The 25,355-nt window shown below is 50.9% G+C and overlaps 1 protein-coding gene across 5 annotated transcripts in view; it reads right to left on the bottom strand.

Annotated features, from left to right (window-relative positions):
• Window positions 1-900: 900 nt before the first annotated feature.
• The window catches only part of BACH2 (BACH transcriptional regulator 2), a 388,459-nt gene continuing 364,004 nt past the window's right edge, over window positions 901-25,355 (bottom strand). For 4 of the 5 annotated variants that reach the window (XM_070073780.2, XM_089332895.1, XM_089332897.1 and 1 more), the window contains 3 exons: window positions 22,042-23,637; window positions 10,129-10,335; window positions 901-3,514 (listed from right to left, as the gene is read on the bottom strand). In XM_070073780.2, the coding sequence (XP_069929881.1) occupies window positions 3,029-3,514; window positions 10,129-10,335; window positions 22,042-23,637 (2,289 nt within the window). In that variant the 3' untranslated portion in view covers window positions 901-3,028. The remainder of the gene's footprint in view (window positions 3,515-10,128; window positions 10,336-22,041; window positions 23,638-25,355) is intronic. The other variant, XR_016233852.1, reaches the window with a different exon arrangement.

The raw sequence follows: 25,355 nt of genomic DNA, 5'->3' as shown, positions 1-25,355 counted from the left end.
GGCAGTGGGTTAACTACGGGAACCTAGGGAAAGGAGACAGGCTGGGCTTTTCCATCTCACTTGAGGCAATTTTGGATTCTGGTCCCTGGCGAGTCCTCCCTTTGAATTAACCCAGAAACAATTCAGCCAAGCACATGGTTCGGAATGGCCAAAGACACCAACACGTCACACGGACAACTGCACGAAGCCAGTCGCTGTTCATGATGGACAGTGAGTAACTTATTAACAATCCCTAAGAAGTTGAAAGAGTAATGTTTTCACCAGTTCCAATGGCAGGGACCGGGTAGAAGAAGAAGAAGAAGAAAGGGAGGCGGAGGATGGTGGGAGGAGGAGGAGGAAGAGGAGGACTGCCTTGGGGTGGGGAGAGGTCAAGAGACCCCTGGCCTCCACGAAAGGCTGCCTGCCACACAGGTTTGGGCCACTGAACAGGAAAGGGGGAAGAGGACGCTCCGTGGCCAGCACGACCAGTTGCATGTGTGTTGCGACCAGGGTAAATCAAGCCAACGAGCTGGTGTGGACCTGGTTATGGTATGAGCAGAAAACATTCCTTTACAAAACGAAAAGCAGAGGTCACTGACAACAAGGCAACCAGAGTTAGAAACACACAATACTGTCCGCCGACTCCTCCGCCCCAGCACAGGCCTTCTGAGCTACCACGGGATTCACACTGCGTTTTCATTGCCGCTGTCACCAGTTCTCCATAAAGGCAAACCTCACAGGGTAGCACAGAACCATTCTATGAGGCCAACACGCTCCACTCACCAACCATAAGGAAACAGAGCTCCATCACAATCCGTCTCAGACAAGCGCACACACGTACACACACACGTGAGAGAGACCAGAAACCCAGAGGCAGGCTTTCCAAGTGGAACTATTCAAAAAAGAAAAGCCTTTTGTTAAAAAAAAAAATCCTACTGCATGAACCAACAAATTTCTGGCATTCATACATATTTCAACATTTAGCGCTAATATTTGTACAGAAAAAAGTTAATAATACTAAAACATGTTACTATGATTTCACTTTTTGCCTACTAATCATATACTAATTTCCCCTTTACATGCAGCTTTAATATTGTCCAAACAATGGCACAAATAAAGAAACGAAGTCAACCATCTAGTCCCCACTGCCCACCACCCCACCCCCACATCAAACCTTTCTGGACTGTCTTCCACAGCCAGGCTGGAGCAGGCCTCGGGCTGCACAGCAAGGCAGGGACCACTGGAGGGAGGGAGCTGAGGCCCCCTCCTTCGGGGCACACCTTCCTGTAAACGTGGCCAGGGGCCCGCACGTCCCCCCCTCCGCCAGAGCCAAGAGAAGCTGCTCTTCTGGGTTGCAAGCCAACCCCTTTTGCAGCAAGAGAAGAAAATTAGCATCAGGTGAGGATGGGGGGTGGTGGGAGAGGGGAGTGTGTTTGGGGAAGAGGGGCAGGGAGGGCTCCTGGCGGTATCTTGTCCAAAGCCTCAGAAGGAAGCTGACTTCAGACGAGAGACCTGCAGACTACAACTCAAAGCGTTTGGAGGCAGAAAGGAGAAAGAAATGCATTAGCCTGCGTCAGGGATGGAGCTGGGCTCCATTCCGCCCTGCTCTCTCCTATACTGGGTAAGCCGCGTTAACCCCGAGTGCCGCCTCTTAGGGGCAGGCGTCTGGGGCTGGGATTCATTCAGATTTGAATCCCCTCCTGTGGGATGTCCTGGGAGGCCGCTCTGCTCCGGGGTAGGAGAGAGGGGTTGGTGAGCCTCGGCCTTCAGAGGAGGAGGACTCACTGCCTAACACTTCCAAGAGCAAGGCAGGTCCTGGGGAAGTGTGGAACCGAAGGGCCTGACTCCCTGGTGAGAAGGCAGTTCTGACTTGATTTCTAGGAGCCAACGCCTGCTGAGTTCTGGTAGGAAATCATGGATTCTGCTACTCTGATGCACTTTGGAGTGAGATGTCCAAACTCTCCCCACTTAGAAATCTGAACATCCAGTATCAACTCTGAACTCTATCTGCATTTAAACTGGACTTAGGGACAGGTGGGGAGGAGGTGAAATATAAAAATAGTCAAGCAGATTATTGTCTACACATCCTAGGATGAAGTCATTATTTGGCAAGATTGTTTTTCCTACATAATTATCACCTGAGTGCTTTTTCATTAGCTAAAATGTTTTACCTTTTAACTAAAAAGCAAAGAATATACAGTATACTTGAGTTATACTGAAGTTACAACTTCATTTAAGAAAATAGGTTTGACCCAAAACTCAGTGCAAGTGGCAAAGTTGACCGTTACTGTACAGTATCTGCAAGAAAAAAAAAAAATCCAAAAAACAAACCCACAATGCTCAAATGACACCATCTGGTGGTGCCCAAACCAAACGAAAGGAAAAAAAAGGCCTGAAATAAAATTTTGAAAAGAGCTTCCAACATTGAATTTCATCCATAAATAAGTACAAATTGAACCGTGAAGCAAGGGAAAAAATTGACCATGTTAACAGTTAGCAAACGAGGTGTAGCATCAGAGACAAAAAGAAGAGGAATGTTGGAACCTGTTGAGAACTGAGAAATGACATTTCCAGTTTCAGGATGAGAAAATTGAGGCATGCAGGACTTTTGCATATGGAGAGAGAGATATATATATTTTATATATATTATATATAATATGTACAGTCTAGCTATAAAACTTTGATGTGTATAGAAGCTGTCTTCAATGAAAAAAATTGAACATTCAGAAGAAATTCCTGAGATACGGTTTGTGACATGGGCCACTGAGAAAAAAAATCCGAGGCTGGGTCCTAGAGGTGTTAATCGTCTATCCCTGTGAAGACTGAAATGAAGCCGAGACAGACAGACAGCACTGTTGTCTTCCTCGCCGGGGCAAGGGGTAGCACCATTGTGAATCAGGTCACTAGCTGTCACTCCTGCTCAAACAGAGGAGGGCCTACTTCGGAACAGTATTGCTGCTGAAACTGCTGTAGTGTGCACCAAATTCCTTCTCGGTTCTTCCAGACCACAGGTGACCGGCGCCCGTGAGGACCGGGTGGCAGAGCCGAGTCACGAGGTGTAATCTTTCCTGGGCTGCTCGTCAGTTGTACACTTGTCAGTCATTTCCTGGCAGAAGTCCACGGTCACCGTTTGGCTTCTGGGTTCAAGGGGAGGGCCTCGCTCAGAGAAGGTGCCCGCGTCCGCGCCTTCCAGCCTTCTCGCAGAAGTGCAGTTCTCCGAGGTGGTGCTGGGCACCCAGGAGGGCCCCGGGGGAGCGGCACCGGGATCCAAGCAGCAGGGTGCGGCTTCCCCAGCCGCACACTGGGAGGCTGCAAGGCTCTGCTCGACGCCCAGGGGCGCAGGGCTAACACTGGAGGCTGCAGGGAGATCCATGGGTCTGAGGACGGGGCAGTAGCGGTGCAGGGCCTGGATCTGCTCGGGGCTCTGGATGTCTCGGCACACTTCCTGGGAGAGGCAGGAGAAGTTGTCCAGCAGTTCCCCCATGCACGCTTTCAGCTGGTTCCTCTCTGACAATAGCTTCTCCTTCTCACACACCTGCACAGGAACAAAAGAGAGGGCTTCAGCGGGTCTGGGTTACACACAGCACCTCATTCCTGGGGGTGGGGTGGGGTGGGAGTGTTCCAACTTTGCATATTCTCTGCTGAGCTATGGCCTACAATGCCAGCATCCCATATGGTTGCCGGTTCAAGTCCCTGCTGCTCTGCTTCTGAGCCAGCTTCCTGCCAATGCACTTGAGAAAGCAGCAGAGGATGGTCCAGGTGCTCAGACCCCTGCCACGCATGTGGGACACCTGGATGGAGTTCCAGGCTCCTGACTTCGGCCTGGCCCAGTCTTGGCTGTTGCAGTAATTTGGGGAGTGAACCAGCAAATGGAAGATCTCTTTCTGTTACTCAGCCTTTCAAATAAATAAATAAATAAATAAAATAAATCTTAAAAAAAGATTTATTTGAAATAGTTACAGAGAGAGAGAGAGAGAGAGAGAGAGAGAGACATCTTCCACCTGCTGGTTCACTCCCCAAGTGCTCAAAATGGCTGGAGCTGGGCTGATCCGAGGCAAGGAGCCAGGAGAGGAGCTTCCTCTGGTCTCCCACTTGGGTACAGGGGTCTAAGGACCTGGGCGATCCTCCACTGCCTTCCCGGGCATGTTAGCAAGGAGCTGGATTGGAAGCAAAGCGGAACTGGCGCCTATATGGGATGCCGGTTCTGCAGACCAGGGCTTTAACCCACTATGCCACAGTGCTGGCCCCCACATAAATCAATCTTAGGAAAAAAAAAAGATACGGGTCCAGGGAGCCTGAAACACACCTGTACATCTCTCACCTGGGCGGGCCATCCAGACAGGCCACTAATGCCACCGCCCTCCTCCCTCTCTGAGGCCCAGGCAAGCCACCAGCAAAATCACCACCAACCAGAAAACTGCAGGCAGTCAGTGTCCTGGTTTCACAGAATCTGGGGTTTGTAGAGAACCAAGTGGAAAACTCAGTACCAAACCTGGTGTGTGCTAATCTCCCCCAGATGTATTAGGCTGCCATTTTTTTTTAATTTTTGGACAGGCAGAGTGGACAGTGAGAGAGACAGAGAGAAAGGTCTTCCTTTACCATTGGTTCACCTTCCAATGGCCGCCGCGGCCGGCGCACTACGCCAGCCCACTGCACTGATCTGAAGGCAGGAGCCAGGTGCTTCTCCCGGTCTCCCATGTGGGTGCAGGGACCCAAGCACTTGGGCCATCCTCCACTGCACTCCTGGGCCACAGCAGAGAGCTGGCCTGGAAGAGCGGCGACCGGGACTAGAACCTGGAATGCTGGTGCCACAGGCGGAGGATTAGCCTAGTGAGCTGCGGCGTCTGCCTAGGCTGCCATTTCTGACGGGCAAAACAGGTCAATTCTAACTCCCTGACATCCTGAAAAAGGAAGAGCTATGGCGACAGAGAAAGGATGGCGGCTGCCAGTGGTTAGGGTGGGATGGGGGGGATGAAGAGGTGGCACGGCGGGGACTCCAGGGCGGGAAACTCCCTTGGACGGGACTGTGAAGGTGGCTCTGAGTCATTTACTGTGCACCTGTCAGAGCTCAGAGAGCACACAGCCGCGGTGTGGACTTGGGGTGAGGACGCTGTGTCAGATGTGGGTTCTTCGCTTGTGGCAAATGTGCTGCTCTGGCGGGGGAGGGGGGAACACGTGGGGACAGGGGCACAGGGCATCTCTGCATATTCTGTTCAGCTTTGTCGTGAACTGAAAACCGCTCTAAGAGAACAGTCTATGTAAAATGACTCAAACACATCGGCCATCAGCAACCAGCACCAGCAGTGCCCTGGCCCTTGGTAGGACAGCTAGGGGATGGGTAGAGAGTTCCAGATGGGGCAGGGTGAGACAAGCATCGGGCCTGGGCCCTCACGTCCAGTCCCAAGGTTTGAGATGTGTCTCCCATTTAATACAACCCCAGAGAGGCTCCTGTGTGACTAATATTCATCACCCTATCAGGAATAGGAAGTTGGCACCACTCAGGTTTTCCTATCTATCTTTATATATATTTAATGATTTATTTGATGATATTCACTTGAAAGGCAGAGTTACAGAGAGAGGAGGAGGGAAGGAGAGAGAGAGAGAGAGAAAGAGAGAGATTTTTTTCCCTCCACTGGTTCACTCCCCCAGTGGCCCCCACAGTCAGGGCTGGGCCAGGTTGAAGCCAGGAGCCAGGAGCTTCCTCTGGGTCTCCCACATGGGTGCAGGAGCCCAAGCACTTGGGCCATCTTCTACTGCTTTCCCAGGCACATTTGCAGGGAGCTAGATCAGAAGAGGAGCAGCCAGGACTCGAACAGGTGCCCATACAGGATGCCAGCACTGCAGACGGCAGCTTAACTTGCTGTGCCACTGTGCTGGCCCCTCCTATAAATATTTGTATGAGAGGAGAGGCTCCCCATGGAAGTGGATGAAGAACCTGAAGCTGCACAAAGTGAGTCCTCAGGGGGCCCTTTGCAAGGGTGGGTGGGAGGGGCGGGGGGAGGCGCTGGTGGTGGCAGTAGTGGCGGCGGCGGCAGCAGCGTGTGGGAATGTGAATGCAGTCTGGCAGGCAGCGTGGGCATGTGTGTTGGGAGAGATTTACACAGGGAAAGGGCACCTGCTCAAATATTTATAAATTGATCAAGAAAACATGCTTTAAAAATGAAAAATAAACAGATGTACAAGTGCAACTCAAGAGAAATACATTATGTGAGTCTGCACAAGTTGGGTGTGTGGGAGACAACATGGGAGTGGGCCTGCTGGGGACTGTGACGGGTGGCAGTGCGCAGGGGTGGGCGGCCCTGGCCCGCCCGCCCGCCAGCACCATCCCTGCCACTCAAGGCCAGACAAGTGGGCACAGCGCCCTGGCTGGCGGGTGGGGGTGGGGTGGACACGAAACAAAGCACACCTGGCAGGTCTCCTTGGGGAGGAACATCTTACACACATCCTGGACTTGTCTCCTGGTAACCTGGCAATCTGCGAAGTGGCCACCCCGAGAGCAACCTCAGGCCCGGTTCTGCCGCATCACTGTGGCTGACTGTATCTGCAAATGCTCCAGGTCACTTGCTAGGGGCAAGGACACAAGGGGCCATGTGTTACAGTGTTTCAGTCTGCAGTAAAGGAGCAGAAATCAGGCCTTGCTTAGAAGCACAAAGCTCTAGGCTGGTGCCGTGGCTCACTAGGCTAATCCTCTGCCTGCGGCGCTGGCACCCCAGGTTCTAGTCCCAGTCGGGGCGCCGGATTCTGTCCCGGTTGCTCCTCTTCCAGTCCAGCTCTCTGCTGTGGCCTGGGAGTGGATGGCCCAAGCGCTTGTGCCCTGCACCCGCATGGGAGACCAGGGGAAGCACCTGGCTCCTGGCTTCGGATCAGCGTGGTGCGCCGGTCGCAGCGCGCCGGCCACAGTGGCCATTGCACATGGGTGCTGGTTCAAGTCCTGGCTGCACCACTTTGATCTGGGATGGCCCAAGTGCTTGGGCCCCTGCACCCACTTGTGGAACCCAGAAGAGGCTCCTAGCTCCTGGCTTTGGACAGGTCTAGCTCCGTTTGTTGCGGCCATCTGGGGAGTGACCCAGAGGATGGAAGACTTCTCTCTCTGTGTCTCTCCCTCTCTCTCTCTGTAACTCTACCTCTCAAATAGATACAATCTTTAAAAAATGTATATAAAATGACAGCAAAAAAATTGTTTTGAAAGAAAGAACTCATAATCCCTCAACTTGGGGGGGTCACAGGGATTTCCTGAGAGCTGATAACGTGACAGCATTTAGACACCATCCTTCCTTGAGGAGATGACAGTCTAGGGCTGGGGGATGGCGAGACAGACAACCCACAGATAAGTCAAGACTGACAAGCACTCATCCAGAGGCTAGATCAGGGTGTGGGGCAGGTGCCCAGGCTGATAGGAGACTCAGGAATGGCCAGTTTCCTGGAGAGATAATGCATGACCTGAGTCTATTTTTTTATTCTAATTTTCATGAACTTTTTTATTTTTAAAGATTTATTTATTTGAAAGAGTTAGAGAGAGAGAGAGACAGGGAAAGATCCATCCACTGGCTCATTGACTGCAATGGCCAGGGCCGGGCCAGGCCAGGCTGAAGTCAGGAGCCAGGAGCTTCTTCCAGCTCTTTCATGTAGGTGGCAGGGCCCCAAGCACTTGGGCAATCTTCCACTGCTTTCCCAGGTGCCTTAGCAGGGAGCTGGATTGAAGTGGAGAAGCCTGGACTTGAACTGGTGCCCATATGGGATGCCGGTGCTACAGATGGCAGCTTGTCAGGAGCTGGTCAGACAAGGAAAAAGTAGAGGAGTGTCCAAAGAAGAGGAGAAACACCATGGGCACAAGGCAGAGGTACAGAACAGCCGATGTGGGGGAGATGCAGTTTCATTTTATTAGCCTCAAGTCAGGAAGGAAGTGGAAGGTGATGCTGGAGGGGCAGCTACAGACTGGATCATGTAGGACAGCTTAAGGTTTACTAGGGAGCACAGGTGTTACTTTGTAGGCAAAAGGGAGCAGTGGAACATGGCAGCGTTTCCCTACTTTGCTACAAAAAGTATCTGAATGCCTGGGATACAATCCCAACTCCACATACCATTCTAGCTCCCTGCTAATGTACACCCTGAGAGGCAGCAGGTGATGGCTCAAGTATTTGGGTCCCTGCCACCCACATGGAAGGCTCAGATGGAGCTCCTGAATCCTGGCTTTGGCCTGGCCCAGCCTTGGCTGTTGGGGGGCAATTGGGGTGTGAATCTCAATTCCTGTTTCTCAAATAAATAAAACTAAAAAAGAAAAAAAAAAGACCCAGAAGTCCAGAGCTATCTTGGCAACACAGAACATCTGCCTGTGCTTTTCCAGTATCGCCTCCTTGCTCTTAGGTTCTCACTAGGACACTGGTTTTCCATGCGGCAGAGGGGTAGCTGCCAATAGTCTGAGTACCCGAATGCAGATCAGGAGCACACATGGGCTCCTTGTTCTTCAGCCAGGCTCAAATCCACGCTGGGCTTCCACTGTCTGCACACAGAAAGGACAAGCTGAATGAGTTAAGTCCACTGCCTTCCACCTGCTGTCAGGAGCCAGACGGCCAGGATTTAATTGCTGTAGCTTATAACTGCTTATCAGGGGAAGGGGATGGGTGGCAAACCTCTGAGTGGGAAGGAGCCTGGAGGATGGGAATTTGTCCCTTGAGACACAGCAGTCTTGGGGACAGGGAAAGGGAAGGCAGCCACTCTGAGGCAGGACTGCACACCCAAGGGTGCTGGGACCACAGGGGCACCAGCAGATGGTCAGCCCTAGTGAATCTTCCAAGAATTCATGGAAATGTGTATTATGAAAAAAAAATGCATGTGTGCATTTCTTTCTTTTTATTTGTCTATTTATTTGACAGGTAGCATTATAGACAGTGAGACAGAGAGACAGAGAGACAGAGAGAAAGGTCTTCCTTCTGTTGGTTCACTCTCCAAATGGCTGCTACAGCTGGCGTTGCACCAATCTGAAGCCAGGAGCCAGGTGCTTCTCCTGGTCTCCCATGTGGGTGTAGGGCCCAAGGACTTGGGCCATCCTCCACTGCCCTCCCAGGCCACAGCAGAGAGCTGGACTGGAAGAGGAGCAACCGGGACTAGAACCCGGTGCCAATATGGGATGCCGGTGCTGCAGGCAGAGGATTAACCAAGTGAGCCACGGTGCCGGCCCCAACCATGTGTGCATTTCAACATTTTTTTTTTTTGCACCAAAATAAACTTATCTCTGAATTCTCTTTTCCACGAACTTCTTGAAGTCCTCTCGGAGACATCCTATCTCCAACCCTGCTTCTCTGCTAGGACACCAGGAAGACAGCGTTACAAACACACGATGTAGAATCGCATGGGGGAGCTGGCATTCAAACTCGGCTGTGTCCTTGGAGGTTACCTCCTCTCTGCACTCTGGGCTCCTCCTCTGTAAATGGGACACAACTGAGACACAGGGCTGATGGGAGGATTCAATGTGATCACCCCCAAAACCAGTTTAGGAGACCTTGGAGACTCATACAACAGATGCCAGCTATCATTATATGTTGAACGTGAAATAAAGAACCAGCTCTATGCAGATGGCTGAAGGATATAAAACAGTGACATGCTACCACATCGCCACGTGAGCGTGCACGCGTGCACACACACACACTGCAGATGCAAAGCTACTATATTTCTGTTGAGAAACTGATTTAAAACTTACTAAAAAATCACTTATTTAAAAATAACTCCAGAGGCTGGTGTTGTGGCATAGCGGGTAAAGCCACTGCCTGTAATGCCAGCATCCCATAGGGGTGCCAGTTTGAGTCCTGGCTGCTCCTCTTCTGATCCAGCTCTCTGCTATGGCCTGGGAAAGCAGTAGAAGATGGCCCAAGTATTTGGGCCCCTGCACCCACGTGGGAGACTTGGAAGAAGCTCCTGGCTCCTGGTTTCAACCTGGCCCAGCCTAAGCCATTGCTGACATTTGGGGAGTGAACCAGTGAACGGACGACCTCTCTGTCTCTCTCCCTCTCTCTGTGTACCTCTACCTCTCAAATAGAAATAAAAAATAAAAAAAAAATAAATAAAAAAGGGTGCCCTTTCTCTACCTCTCCAGCCTGCCTTGCTGTACCTGCCCAGCGGTTCTAGCTGATCGCAGCGGACAGGTCCACTCACCAATTTGCGGATTTCACATTCTAGGTTCTGAATACAGTCCAGTTTCCTCTTGCGGCAGCGCTGGGCCGCGATGCGGTTCTTGCTGCGCCTTCGGACGTCGTGAATGAACTCTAACTGTTCTGAGGTTAGCTTGTGCATCTTAATCATCATCTGGAAGTCGTTCCGGGGAAGGTCTGTGATCTGGTCTACGGGAAAAGGAAGTTTGACCTGCAACCAAGAATGACACAATGTGAGTATGGCCGCTGGGTGGTCCTCTTCATTCTGATGGGTAGACGCTGCAAATAATGGTTCAATCTCCTTTGACCAGGTAGAATGAAAACTAAAAGCAACTGAAAGCAAGCAGTCATCAATTCTTTCCTGTTTCAAATATAAGTCAAATGTGACATCCGGATAATCAAAGACAACAAGAACACACAAATAATATTGTAGTTATCTTTTTGAAGCAAACGGCATGGAAGAATATTGGAAGATGGGTCATTTTTCATTGCTGTATTACTTCGTAAGAAGAATGCTAACAGCCATAACCTACTTGCACAAGTCACAGAGCCCAATTCATTGAAGACAAGGATTTATGCAAAGCACTTAGATGAATGGAGCGCCTCCTCCCACCCCCAACCTTGGAGAGGCTGGAAAGATGACCCATTCCAGCAGGGTTCTGAGTTACAACATTGTTACCCGAAGAAGCAGCTTGGATAGGCTCCACCAGCGTGGGGCGGGAGTCAGGAGGAGACGGGGACTTCAGCCCTCACGGGAGATGAGAGCTCGGGCAAGTTCTTTCACCTGAGTCTCTGTTCGCTCGTCTGCAAAGCAGGGCAGTAGTTTTAGCTGTACAGTGCTAGAGACGTGGTAGGCATGTTGCTAGATCGTGTTTCTCAGAAACGGCCGTTCCATGGCACATTTTCTTGTAACACTGACATTCCTTTGGGAAGAGGTGTTCCTGCCTCGGGAGCACTAGGATGTGGTGGAAGCAATGGGTGTCATTTCCGAGGGCAGGGCACAAAAAAGGCACTGCGGCTTCCCAGGAGGCCTCTTAGACTGCTCGCTCCGGGGAAAACCAGCCGCCGTGCTGGGAGGACACTCAGGCAGCTCTGCCGTGTGGAGAGGGATTCTCCAGCTCCACGCAAGCCTCCCGATGACTGCAGCCCCAGCTCACGTCTGACTTCACCCCCGGGGGAGATCCTGAGAACTGCTCAGATGGGGTGCTCCTGCATTCCTGGCTCCAGGCAACTGTCAGAGTTGTTCAATGAGCGCTGGTGTTTCAAGTCATTAAGTTTCGGGGTGATTTATCATGCGGCACTAGATAATGAATACAGGTCCTTTATTGGCAAGAATCCTGCTTTCAAACTGCTGAAAATCAAAGCAAATTTGCATTACCCAAAAAGAGGACCCCGACCCTGCAGAGTTGGGTGTGTGTCCTCCCTCTGTTGTGGACCACAAGCCTATGGCAGTTTGAGATGTTTCTTAAGAGGAGAACAGGGGCTGGCGCTGAGGCAGAGTAGGTTAAGCCTCCGATCCAGCTCTCTGCTTATGGCCTGGGAAATCAGTAGCTGGCCCAATGGCCGGAGCTGCGCTGATCCAAAGCTAGGAGCTTCTTCCGGGTCTCCCATGTGGGTGCAGGGGCCAAGGACTTGGGCCATTCTCCGCTGCTTTCCCAGGCCATAGCAGGGAGCTGGATTGGAAGTGGAGCAGCCGAGACTTGAATCGATGCCCATGTGGGATGCCACAGCGCCAGCCCCCCAGGTTCAGTTCTGGTCCTGTTTCAGAAACTCTTGAGAAAGGAGGATTGTGTATGGCTAGGCCAACACCAGGTGTTTCCCAGATGCATTTGCTTAATTCTTGCCCATGTTTGCATCTGCTTCAGATGGGTCAGCAGATGGCGCTACACACCTAAACTTCTGTCTAACCCTAAGCCAGTACTGTCTACTTAATAGACAGGTGATTTTCAGTTTCCCAGCAGTCCCATTAACAGAAGAAAGAAGCAGGTGCGATTCATTTTAATGTTATTTAACCTGATATAGCTGAAACATTTCCAACACGCAGTTAAGGTAAGAAAATTACAAACGAGGTATTTCATATTTTTGGGGTGGTGTATTGTTCAAAATCCAAAGCGTATTTTATCCTTACAGTACATCACAACTCAGATTGGCCACACAGGATGGGTCGGTAGTATTTCAGAAGACTGAACACATGGATTCCAGTGAACCTGAGTAGCCAGAAAAACACATAGGCCTGGGTTCAGTGATCAAAATACGTTTGGGTGAAGAAAGCAACCTCTTGTTAGCATCCAGAGGCTGAAGGGTGACGTCGGTGCTCTCCAAGGGAGTGGAGGATAAGGCTACTTCACCCCACACTCAGGGTTTCTCTTTGGTTGCCTCACACACAGGCAGACTTGAGCCCTGAGCCTGGCATTTGCGGCAAGTTAATCCCATGCACAAAGGCAAACATAGGAAATGATCACTTGAGTTCTCTGTGGTCAGGTGCAATTTCCTTGTCAGTTACTTCACAGCTCTGAGCCTACTCAACGTGGCATTTGCTGGAGGCTTCCAATGGGCGTTCAACCTCCACATGGTGAACCCTGAACCATGACACCTGTAGAATTTTGGCCCAGAGCAGGGCACGTTATGCCACTCTCAGCTTAGTTCTGCTCCAAGAGCTAAAGACAGACAGCCAGGACAAGCAGCTCCTTGTTATGGGCTGGAGTGGGGGAGAGAGGGGATGGCCTTTGTCCATGGTGCGTTATTTACACAGGGCTTATAATGATAGGAAAGAATGTTTGATTTCCCTTTTATATGCTTTGGATAACAAACGGACACTCAGATCCTGGAGAGTGTCTCTGTAACACAAGAGGTCTGTTGTTGGGGACACGGATGTCGCCACACAGCAGAGGCTGTGGCCCTTTACGGGCTTGTGGCGTTTGCCCCTCTGTGCTTCTGCTCTACACTGGGTTTACTCCATTCAGAAAGAAAACACACCTACTGCCCGGGCCCCAGTCAATGGCGAGAGAGCGCAGCTCTACCAGGAGCTGCCGTAGGTAAAATCATTGCGACGGCAGATGGAAAACACGAGGGGAGAGAGGATGGGTGGGAAAAAGGAAAAATCAACAATGCTAGTGTCAAAGTCCTTGAAGCAAAAGGCCATATAAAATTTCAGCAGAGCTGCTTTTAAAGAGGGTCAGAGAATGGTCAACTCTAGTTTGTTGTTGTTGTTGTTTTTTTTTTTTTTTTCCCCTGCGTTAAAGTCCCCTCTCTGTTTTTCACTGGGTCTGCTGCCCCTGAAGCAAGGGGGGCACCTGTGGATGAACAGGTGGGGAGTCCGGGCTGTGCTCCTGAAGACGCCCAGTGGGAGCCTGCCCAAGTCCACTTATGATTTGACTGGCAGGTTCCAAGCCAGCAGGCATGTGCCCTGGAGGTCAAGGGCAGTGCCTAGCCTTCCGGTCCCTTGGAGAACATTCCTGTCTTGGGCAACCACAAAGTTCCTGTGGTCCACACATTCTCCACATGAGGCCAGAAGGTCACATAAGAGGACTCAGCCTTGGAAAGTGGAAACATAATGAGAAGGCCAAGGCCAAGGCCAGGGCCCTCCGCCTCTTTCTTCTGGGGCATTAATGCTTAGGGCTTCCCATCTTTATATCCCGCACCGAGCTTGTTCACTGCGAGTTGATGTCTCAGCACAAGTCTGACTTCCATGTCCCGGTCCCTCTCCCCAGTGGAGAGCAGCCAACCTGAGCAGACCAAGAGCCCTGCCAACCATCACCTCCACCCCTGCCAATGGCTGGGTCACATCCTCACGGCCACACATGGCTCTGGGCAGGCAGGCTGCGTGGGAAGGGCATGGGCTTTGCAGGTGAGTGTTGATGTCTTGCAGCTCCAGGCCTACCCCTTCGCTTTTCAGCAGAGGTGCAGAGAGTCAAGGGCACTTTGTCAGCAAGCCAAGGGCCAACAAGGCACCATGGGCCACCGCCACTATTTGCACAATGAGCTAGTGTTGATTTTGGCTGCCCCCAGCCAAGCACCGACTCTCCTCTTCCCTGTCGAATGCAACAGACTGGAGGTCAGGGATCTGTGCCGCCCGGCTGAGTGACGACCAGAGGAGGGTTAGCCCTTTGGGTCTCTGCTCTGCGGCCATCAGATAGATGGTGCCGACTTGCACCCAGGGACCTCTGGCTTCAACAGATGACAAAGATGACAACTCCTGAAGACGCCCAGTGGGAGCCTGCCCAAGTCCACTTGTGATTTGACTTATGATTTGAATCAGCTGTGACACGTGGATGGGGCCTGGCGTCTCAACGCGCCTCCTCGTGTACTTTGTGCACCCGCCAGCCAGCCAGAGGCGGCTGCAGGTAACCTTGAGGCCGGCACTTTCTTCTCGCCAAGGGGGAACCGTGTGGCTCCACTTCTCTCCCCTGCCAACACTACTCCCATTCTGTAGCCTCAACCACCATCTCACTCCCTGCTAAAAAAAAAAGTTCTCTAAACAAATGATGTAACTCCTTACAGAAAAGGCAAACGTGAGACAGAAATGGAGAAAAAGCTCCCATCCCTAAACAACGACTGTTGCCCGGATGGGCTGCCCCGTGATCATCCTCATTTGCCTGTACGGAGTTGTACTCAGACGGTGCTCTATGTGGCTCACCTCGCCTCACCATGCTTCCTGCCTACCTCACTCGCCTGGGGCCTCTGGTGCACAGGCTGCGGTTTCCTGGAGAAGCACATGTTACGGGAAAAGCCGCACGCAAGTCTCTTCCCTCCAGAGATCCCAGTGGAAGAGTGGTTTGGGGGTAATCGGCCCTAACTCCTGCTGTGACTTCACTGTCTGATGCTGAGTGGGAGTCACGGGAGAGGGGTGCTGCTGACACCATACCCCGCGACTTAGGACGACGTGGCCAGCTCTCCACGGCTCGTAATGTGTGCCATGCTAAGACCCTCAGATCATAGGGAGTTGTTGCTGGGGGAGGGAGCAAGATGCCCACTGGGCTGGAGATCCTGGGGCTGCTGCTGGACAGGGACCACTCAGCGCTAGGCAGATGCCAATGACAAAAGTCTCTCCTCCCAGACCAAGAAATGTTCCCTGCACAACTGTCCCCCACCCTCTCCCTGAGTCACTCAGTCGTGGTCTGTAATTCATTAGTTGTGTGACCTCAGCCAAGTCTTTCATTCTGTGTCCCAGGGTTCTCGGAGGATCTGCGAACCAGGGGGAGGTAACAGGTGTCCTCCTTAGCTGATGGGCTTATTACTCTGAAGGGGGAACTGGATAGTGGGTGGAGAAAGTGCTTTGGAAAGCCTGAATGGCCTCATAGCTAGGAGGCCCTGGGTCTCTTGCTCAGTCCTCGCTGTCACCTAGCTTCTTCTCCCAGACATTCAAGACGGCTTGGCATTCCAGAAGCTAAGATGATTCTCCCAGGCAGCATGAAAACACGGCTTTCGTCAGAAGCAGAGCTGACTTCTGTGCTGCTCAGTCAGGTTGTCTTCTTCTTAAGCAGACCAATTGCAGACACTTCAAAAAACAGGCCTGATTCACCAAACCACAAAAATGATTGCAAAAATTTGACACACAACATGTGTCTCAAGGTTAGCATTTGGGCGGGGGGAGTTAGTCAGACGTGGTTCTTCTACATCATTTCAGTGTTTCTTCGGGATCTCTCTCTCCCTCTGTCTCTGTCTGTCTGTCTGTCTCTCTCACACACACACAGAGCTACGCCTCTTACACACTGCACTTGCTTGGGCCTCTGGTTTGCTGGGTGGCGCTAGTATCATTCTACTAGTGCACTTTGCACTCAGTGTCCACTCACTCTTCCCTCTCAGCGTAAAACATGATGAGAAAGCACATGCAACTCATCAGCACTTTTTGGCTATACAAAGAATGTATCTCTCTAGTATGTCTTTACTGAAACCTGCAATTCATTAGAAATGCTTTGGGTACAAAAAGCTTACTACTTGGAAAGTGACTGTGACTTCTCTGTAATTTTCAAATTTCAGAAGCACACCTATAAACCACAATGAGATACTACGTTATGGCCAGGTGGTTATTAATAAGAAAAAAAAAAGTGCACAATAACAAGTGTTGATGAGGATGTGGGGAAACCGGATCCTTCCTACCTGCTGGTGGGAATGTGAAGTGGTACCTTGGAAAGCAGTCTGCTAGTTCCCCAACGGGTTAACTATATTCATAAGATACAGCAATTCTACTCCTGGGTGTATAATGAAGAGAAGTGAAAGCATATGTCTACAAAGAAATCCTGCACTCAAATGCCCAGAGCAGCACCATTCATAATAACCCCAAAGTGGCTATTCTGAATGTCCCTGGGCCCATGAACAGATCGGCACAATAGAATGTTATTCAGAAATACACAGCAATGAAGTACTGACACGGGACAGTGTTCCTGGCTGCTGTGTCAACGGCAGAGGGGAGCCCTGAAAACATTACTCTACGTGAAAGAAGCAAGATAAAATACTGTATGTTGTAAGACTGCGTTTACGCAAAATGTCCAGATCATGAAAGTCTGCAGAGCCACAGGCCAACCAGCGGTTGCCTGGGGTTGGCAGTCGTGTGGAATGAGGGCCACTGCTCATGGGGACGGAGTTTCCTTCTGGTGTCATGAAAGTGTTCTGGATGGGTGGGCGCTGCGGCGCAGTAGCCTGAGCCTCTGCCTGTGGCGCTGGCATCCCTGTGGGCGCCATTTTGTGTCTCAGCTGCTCCTCTTCTGATGAAGCTCTCTGCTATGGCCCGGGAAAGCAGCAGCAGATGGCCCAAGCACACCCACTGCACCCATGTGGGAGACTCGGAGGAAGCTCCTGGCTCCTGATGGGCTCAGCTCTCGCTGTTGCGGCCATTTAGGCAGTGCACCAGCAGATGGAAGACTCTGTCTGTAACCCTACCTCTCAAATAAATAAATAAAATCTTAAAGCAAAAAAAGAAAGCATTCTGGAATTAGATGGTGGTGCTGTACAACACTCTGAATATATTAAAAACCACTGTTCACTTTAACAGTGTGCATTTTATGGTATGGAAATGGCATCTCAATTAAAAAAATTAACCTATGTGGGATACACATATATGAAATTCAAACATTACATGTACACAAATGAAACGTTCCCTATACTCCTACTCCCCAACTTTGCTTCCAATTTTATCTTATTCTCTGTACTGATTTTATTATTTACATGCACATGTATGAGACAAAAGAGGACCTTGTTATGCATCCTGTTTTGTGACCTTTTTCTACTAAATATGACTTGTTCAGTTTTCTCATCATTGAAGGCAAGAGAAAAATTCCCAAGCTGACTTCTTAAAGAACACAGCAAACCTAGAAGTCATAAAGAGAAAGACTGACACTCTGGTTATATAAAACTTAAACTTTTCTCTAAAAAGGCTATAAATACATAGAGAAATCGTGGGTAACATTTACGAGAAGAGGTTAATGTTCCTAATAGTAGGGATTCAGATTCCTATAAATTTAAGTCAAACAACACAAAAGAAAAATGGGCAAATATATAAACTGGCAATTCATAGTGAAAGAAACACAAGTGGCGATACACATACAAAACACCTCTTAAGTAGTCTCCATTTTTTGTCTATCAATTGGCAAAATGTAAAAGGACTGGTGACAACTAGTACTGGTAAGAATGGGCAGAAATGGACACTCCCAAATTGCAACAAGATATGTGAACTGCTGCAACCTTTTGGGAAGGTAATTAGGTGCTATTTAATAAATGGGCACAATCTTTATCTCGCCTATGAAAAAGCTCCTATGCTAACAATATGTTCACAAAACTGTTTACTGCAGGAAGGTTTGTAAGAGGGGAAAAACTGGGAACAACTGGGATGTCTGTTGATGGTGACAAAATTGTGATTTACGGGGCCGTGGGTACTGCAGGGGCATGTGCTGGCCCCGTGAGAGCTGCCTGAAGGCACGGACACAGAAGACAGCTATGTGGCGGAAACATGAAAAGGTAGCTGCGGAGTAATTACACAGAGCGATGCCATTAAGATGAAGCCCCAGCTCCTGGAGATTCAAATACGGATTTGCCTGAGGGTGCTTAGAAGTTTGTGGAAAATGGAATTAGGAGGTGAGCTGGGGCAGGCGTTCGCTGCAATGGTTAAGACGTAGTGATGAAGTCGCCTGCATCCCATACTGCAGCGCCTGGGTTCAAGTCCCAGCTCTGCTCCAGATGCCAGCTTCCTGCTGACACAAGAAAGGAGGCGGCAGGTGACAGGTGAGGCTCCAGTACCTGGGTGTCTGCCACCAACATGCGAGGCTTGAGCTGACTCTGGCCTGGCCCAGCCTTGAGTGTTGCAGGCATTTGGGGAGTGGTCCAGTGGGTGGAAGATCTCTGTCTGTCTCTATGTCTCTTTCTGTCTTACATATAAGTAGGTGAAACTAAGTACATAATTCAGAACATTTATTTTGCTTCCAAAAAATGTTGAAGTCCATGCAGGTTTTTTGCAACATGTATTTCTCACATACTTTTTACAGGCCTCTTACATATTGTGGTAGGCACACAGAAAGTTTGTTAAATTTGGTATACCAGGGCTGGGCGTGTTACACTTTTATTATTTAAAAAGTAATTTTCAAACGATGATTATTAATAAAAGACAACACTGTGCCAATTCAAACTTTGTTTTAAAACCAGGGAACAGGGGCCAGCACTGTGGCGCAGTAGGTTAATCCTCTGCCTACCCATATGGGTGCTGGTTTGAGTCCTGGCTGCTCCACTTCTGATCCAGCTCTTTGCTATGGCCTGGGAAAGCAGCAGAAGATGGCCTAAGTGCTTGGGCCCCTGCACCCATGTGGGAGACCCAGAAAAAGCTCCTGGCTCCTGGCTTCGGATCAGCCCAGCTCTGGCCATTGCGGCCATCTAGGGAGTGAACCAGTGGATGGAAGACCTCTCTCTGTCTCTCCCTCTCACTGTCTGTAACTGTCAAATAAATAAATAAAATCTTTTAAACAAACAAACAAACCAGGGAACAGTTCAAAAAGACAGGAGAAGTCCATGTTTAGGAGACAGAAGAGCTACTTGACATGGAAAAACCATAACATCCTACGGAACGTGGAGCACATAAGTGATTTCCCGTGATCTAACCCTTGGGTTCCTCCCACAGGCGCAGGCAGAGAGATCAGGAAGGGGCACAGCTATGAGGCCAGAGAGCAGCCGGGCAGCAATGCCTCTTCTGATTACGACCCAGGCAGGGAAGGGTTGGCCTCCAGTGTACTTGCCGGGGACAACGCTCCCACCAGGGTCCATGTGGGTCCCCAAAGCGAGTTATTAAAGCCAAGAGGGGCTGTTAGGCTAGACCCTGAGACAATTCTGGGGTAACCTAATCTCCACGCCAGGGAAATGAGAGCATCAGAGTGCAGAAGACCTAGTTGTACTGGTGAATGTCTCTCTTTTCACTGTTTAGGAAGACAAACAAGAGCCTTTTTTTTTTTCTACTAAAGTAAAAAAGAGTCTTAAAAAATGTAGAGGTATTTTTGGAGGGGAGACTTGTCCTGTTTGTGGCTGTTTTACAGGTTGAATGAGTGCTCCTTTTCGCTGAGTCAGCATTTTCAGTTCTAAGGCAAAACAACGGAACGTCTGAACACAGGAAAACCCAGGTGTTGTCGAGGGCACCGAGTTCTGGAAGGTGACTCTAAGGTCTCTTTTGGGACAGCTGGGGACAAGAGGAGATGTATCTGCAACTGACAGTCCTTGAATGTATGCAAATGTCAGAAAAATGCAACCTCCCGAGCTGAGTTACGGGGTTGGGGGGGTTCCCAAAAGACAAAACACAAAGGCTGGGAAGCGCCTGTCCTGCTCTCACTACACCAGTGCTTGGTAAGATGTCTCATCTCGTGGGTGAACTGGACCCGGCGCCGAGCCTTCTGCGTCAGGACACCTATTAACAGCTTCAGGGACAAAACGCAAATCACACAAAAGTTGTGGTCGGTGGGAAGGAATGAGTGAGCAGACAGAGTGCAAAACCTCCCACTCTGTTCATGAATCTTCTAGCCTCTCAAGGTCAAAGACACAGGTGTGAAACCTGGCTCAGGGTGCAGGGTTCACGCCTCCATCTCAAACCCAAGGTGAACAGCCCCCAGCCCAATGTCCTTTCCACGCTCTTTCAGTTAAATTGAAGCTTGTCTCGATTGCAGGGTTTTTCAGTCTTTCACCACTTCTGCCAGGCAGGAACAGAAGAGCAGCAGGGACCCGCCTGGCTTGCAAAGGAGAGGAAATGACCACATGGCATTTCCATTTCTGTGGCCGGCACAGGGAGTCCTAGAATCCGCTTCTAAACACGCCTGAACTCAAACCTCATGTGCTTCACGCCGCTCTGGCCGAGGCTGCATATACCGCACGTGGCCCAGGGAAAAGCCACCTCCGCGCGCATGGCATTTCTGCTGTCTGCTTGTGCTCATGTCCTGGGCCTTCCACCTGCCTGTGGCCCAGGCACTGCAGACCACCGCCACGTGCGCCTGCCCAGCGAGGACTGCACTTCCCTCCTTCCTGTGCTCTCAGAAATGACCCGGCACTCACTCTTGGGCACTTATGCTCAGAAGGCAGGTCTAGGACACAGGTGGCTGTCTCAGGTTGGTTCCTGGCAGCCAGCAAGTGTTACGGACTGAACACAACTTGGCTCCCCAAGCTCATGCAGCTGTTTAGACCACAAAGTCTTAAAGTTAAGGGTTGAGGTATGACGGGGTGGGTATTTGATCTAATTATGGCACCTGGCAGGTGCTTTTGCTGGGAGGTGTTCTGGCCACTGGGGGCTTGTCCTCAGAAGGTAGGTCTCCCAGGAGGGTTGGTTATTTAAGCTCAGTTCGGCCTAGCTCACCATGTGGTGGCTCTTCTGAACCCACTCCATCCCTACCAGCTTCTACCAGACACCAGACTAGTGGGGCCCGCAGATTCTGAACCATGAACACCTAAACTGCAAGCTCAAACAAATCTTTTCCTTCTCAACAAGTTCTCCTTGGGTATTTTAAAGCCATGAAAAGACGACTAACGCACCAAGACAGTAGAGCGAGTGCCCGGAGACGGCAGGCACACCCTCAGGTCTCTGGGGCGGTGCTCATGGACTGGGAAGGCGGGGACGCAGGCGGCTCTCACTCCTTTCTCTCCTCGGTCACCTGAGTCTTGCTTGCCACGTGGCTGGGGTTGTTCCTGCTCCCTCTCCCAGCAATGAGGAGACACGGATGGAGCCTCTGGGGATGTTTATCCCTAAAGCACTTTGCTTCTGACATGGACAAAAGGGTTCCTCTATCCCCTAATATTCCTCAAAATACCTTTCTTAACAATGAGAGCTTGGGAAATCCACCAGACGGCTGTGTGGCTGCCTGGGGGGGCTTCTGCAGTGACCCCTGGCCCAGGGCAGAGGGCGGGCAGCCCATCAGCTGCACCATGATGGACATGGGAGGGCCTGGGGCCTTTTGCTGACAAGAAGGATCTCCCAGGGGCTGGAAAAGCACGCGGTTGGTGTTGACTATCTGGTTTCAATCCATCAACTCTGAAGGGGCTTCTACCTTCTCCCTCCTACCAAAGTGGGGGAAGAGCAAGGGGGAGGGTCTGGATGAGTACAGCAGCCTTTCAAGGCAGACAGAGGGGAGGAAAGGGAGGAAGAAGGCAGAGCTCTCAAGTGCCTGAATGCTTTCTATGCGTTAAGTTTATATAAATAAATAAATAAATAAATAAATAAATATTTATAAAATTCACTGAGTAGTTTGCTTCCGGGTGTTGAGTACTGAAATGCAGACCAAGTATCAAGTGCCCCCTAGGACAAAAGTGGGTCATCTGGAACCACCTGCAGCAGCAGCAGCCCGCCTCCAAGGATGGGAGAGGCAGGTGGTTTAGCATCACCTTTAATCTTGGCAAATTGGGCAAAGTCCAGACAAGGACCAAGAGAGTGGGTCACATGCTAGAATTGATGTGGGTTCCCTACCTCCTGGCCCCTGTCCTGCACAGGACACGACTCACTGTCTGCTTCCGAGAACGATCCGGATTCGTCGCTGGAGTTGGTTCCGTAAGACTGCTCACATTTAATCTGGGGTCGCACTTGGTTGTACATGCCATCTCCCATCAGGCCTGGCTCCTGGTGTTCCGTGGCAGGGAATCTGGCTCCCTGGGAACAGGGTGAGGAGGAGAACTCGCAGAGAGGGAGGCTGCAGGGCGAGCCCCCGCTCCCGTCCTCTGCGTAGGAGTAGGAGGAGCAAGAGCTGGAAGTCCTGGTCCTGGTCTCCAGTGGGGGTGAGCGAGGGCACACTTTGATGGGCACCGGGCAGCTGGTGTTGGGCCGCATCCTTCCTGGCAGGTGGTCGGCCATCAGCCCACCGTGGGAATAGGCCTGTGAGGTGGCCAGGGACTGGCCGGCTCCCATCCAGAGCCCCTTGGGCACTGGCTCGGACAGGTCCTTGTCCAAACTGCTCACCCCGGAATACTGATGCACCGTGGTGCTCCCTTGGTCGCACGCACTGGAGGAGAAGATCACACTCCTCCGGTCCAGCTCGCCCTCCTGCTTACAGAGGGCCTCCAACCCAGGCCCCCGGAGGGGCGAGCCCATGGGGAAAGCAGAAGAGTCCTTTTGGCCCGCAGGGGGCTGTCCATAACTGCCCGCGAAAGGGGGGTAGTCAGTTTTAAGGTCACCCTGAGTGATCCCCTTGTCGAAAGGGCACGCCGAACTCCTGGCAAAGTGCTGCTGAGATGTGCTGGGCAGGCCAGCCAACTCCACACCTTTTGTGATACTGAAGAGAGAGCGCAGGCAGGAGGGCGACGCCACGCCCCTGGCTCTCTCCAGGCAGGTGGCGCCTGTGGGGGCGCTGGGAGCCGGGGCGGGGCTGGGCTGCTTGCGCTCCATCTCCACGTCCCCCACTCTGTCCTTGGCGTCGGGCTCATCCCCGGACAGGCAGAGCGTGACGCTCTCTTCCTCGTTCTCCTCGCTGGGCGGCTCGCTTTTGATCTGCCCCACGGCCAGCCCTGGCTTGAGCCTGCTGCCAGAGTTGTCCTCACCGAATGTGCTTGCAAAACCTGAGGTACTGTGAGATGATGCGTTGTAGACGTTCTTGGTACATGCAAGCTGGTACTTCTTGTATCTGGGGTACTGCGTCAGCGTGTCCTTTTCTGAGCTCTCCTTGGTGTCCGGGGGCACATCCGACTCGCGCAGCAATGCCTCTCCCTTCTCAGCTACCGGCATGGCGCCACCACCCTCAAAGCCGATGGGGTCTGAAAGCATCTGGTCCCTGGGGCAAGCCATCTTGGCTGTCTCGGAATCCATCGTCTCCTCCTCCTCTTCCTCCTCCTCTCCCGCCGAGTTCTCGCGGGCGTCGTGCGGCCGCGGGCACGCGGCGTCCTTGCGACACACGAACAGGCCATCGTCGCTGCTCAGGAGCTGGGTCTGCAGGAAGCTGAAGCACGAGTCCTCCAGGTTGTGCATGCGCAGGAACTCGGCGCAGCGGATGACCTCGCGGATGTTTTCTCTGCTGAGTAACAGCTTGGCGGTGTAGGCAAACTGTAGCAGTGGCCCGAAGCCCCTGGCCGTGACCTGCAAAACAAACAGGGAAATTGGCAACATTACCATCAGCAGTGCTTTTGTCCTGAACCTCTCAACTGAAGCAAGATAAGCAGACAGTGCTAATGTCCCGGAATAAAGCCTGCAAAGGAGCAGTTAATCTCGTACTGGGTCAGCAATGATTCTGCTTCCAATAATTACTGCCTGTCTCCAGCGTGCCACCGCTGCACTTCATCATGGGCACAGGCGGAATTGAAAATCACCGGGGTCAAGTGGCTGAACGAGATGACAACGGGTTCAGTGTTTACGCTAATGAAATATCCTGGCAAGAGCACACGGTAACAATGGGCAGCCTATTAATTTCCCTCCCAATCAGTCCTGTTGAGAGCTTCTCCACCGAGCCAGCCAGTGCCCTGATCCCTCTTGCCGCTCCCTTCAGCCAAAGACAGCAGGCTCATTTTCTTTTATTTTTAATGAAAAGATTCATTTATTTATTTTGAAAGTTACAGAGACAGAGGGAGAGACAGAGGGAGATTCCATATGCTGGTTCACTTCCCACAAGGCCGCAATGGCCAGGAGCTTCATCCAGGTCTCCCACGTGTGTGTGTGTTTGTGTGTGTTTGTGTGTGTGTCGGGGGGTGGCAAACACTTGGGCCATCTTTCCTATTTTTCCAAGGCCATTAGCAGGGAGCTGGATTGGAAATGGAACAGCTAGGACTCCAACCGGCACTCATATGGGACGCGGCATCGTGGAAAGCAGTGGCTTTACCTGCTTTGCTACAGTGCCTGCCCCAACAGGTTCATTTTCTTGTGCACCACATTACCAACAGGGCCCTATCAAACACCAAGTCCATGGGGTTTCTTTTTCTTTATTTCTTTTTTTTTTAAATTTTATTTGAAAGATTTACAGAGAGAGGAGAGGCAGAGAGAGAGAGAGAGAGAGAGGTCTTTCATCCGTTGGTTCATTCCTCAATTGACCTCAACAGCTGGAAACTCATGACAAGAGCCAAGGGTGATTACTGACGCCATAAACAAGAGCGTCAAATTGTTAAGTCAACAACAGGAGTCACTGTGCACTTACTCCTCATGTAGGATCTCTGTCCTTAATGTGCTGTACATTGAGATTTAATGCTATAACCAGTACTGAAACAGTATTTTACACTTTATGTTTCTGTGTGGGTGCAAACTGTTGAAATCTTTACTTAATATATACTAAATTGATCTGTATATAAAGAGAATTGAAAATGAATCTTGATGTGAATGGAAGGGGAGAGGGAACAGGAGAGGGGAGGGTTGCGGGTAGGAGGGAAGTTATGGGGGGGAGCCATTGTAATCCATAAGCTGTACTTTGGAAGTTTATATTCATTAAATAAAAGTTAAAAAAAAAAGTTGGTTTGTGAATGTCACTGAAGCCCGAGGACAGAGGAAACAGTGTCAGCACCATGAAACTTTAAGAGCCCATGACTAGCTCTTCTTAAATCTGACTTTGTCAGCTCAATTTTGCAAAAATTTTGTTCCACTTCTGTGTGCAAGGCTTTGTCTAGTTAGTCACAGTTCCCATTTACCAAGCATCTCCTGCTGCCCAGCATCCTGCTACCTAATTCTTGTAACTCCCTGGCAAGGCTGGCACCATTGCCTCTAGCTCTGTAGATAAAGAAAAGGAGAAGCTGGGAGGTGAAGGAATTTATACATGGTCACAGAGCTGGTACACAGAGAGCAGACATTCCAACGCAAGTCCAGCCTAATTCTTC

This window comes from Oryctolagus cuniculus, chromosome 5, assembly GCF_051225735.1.
Source record: "Oryctolagus cuniculus isolate XC-2025 breed Fujian yellow rabbit chromosome 5, ASM5122573v1, whole genome shotgun sequence".
Taxonomy (NCBI): Eukaryota; Metazoa; Chordata; class Mammalia; order Lagomorpha; family Leporidae; genus Oryctolagus; species Oryctolagus cuniculus.
This window is presented reverse-complemented; position numbering and strand designations above follow the sequence as displayed.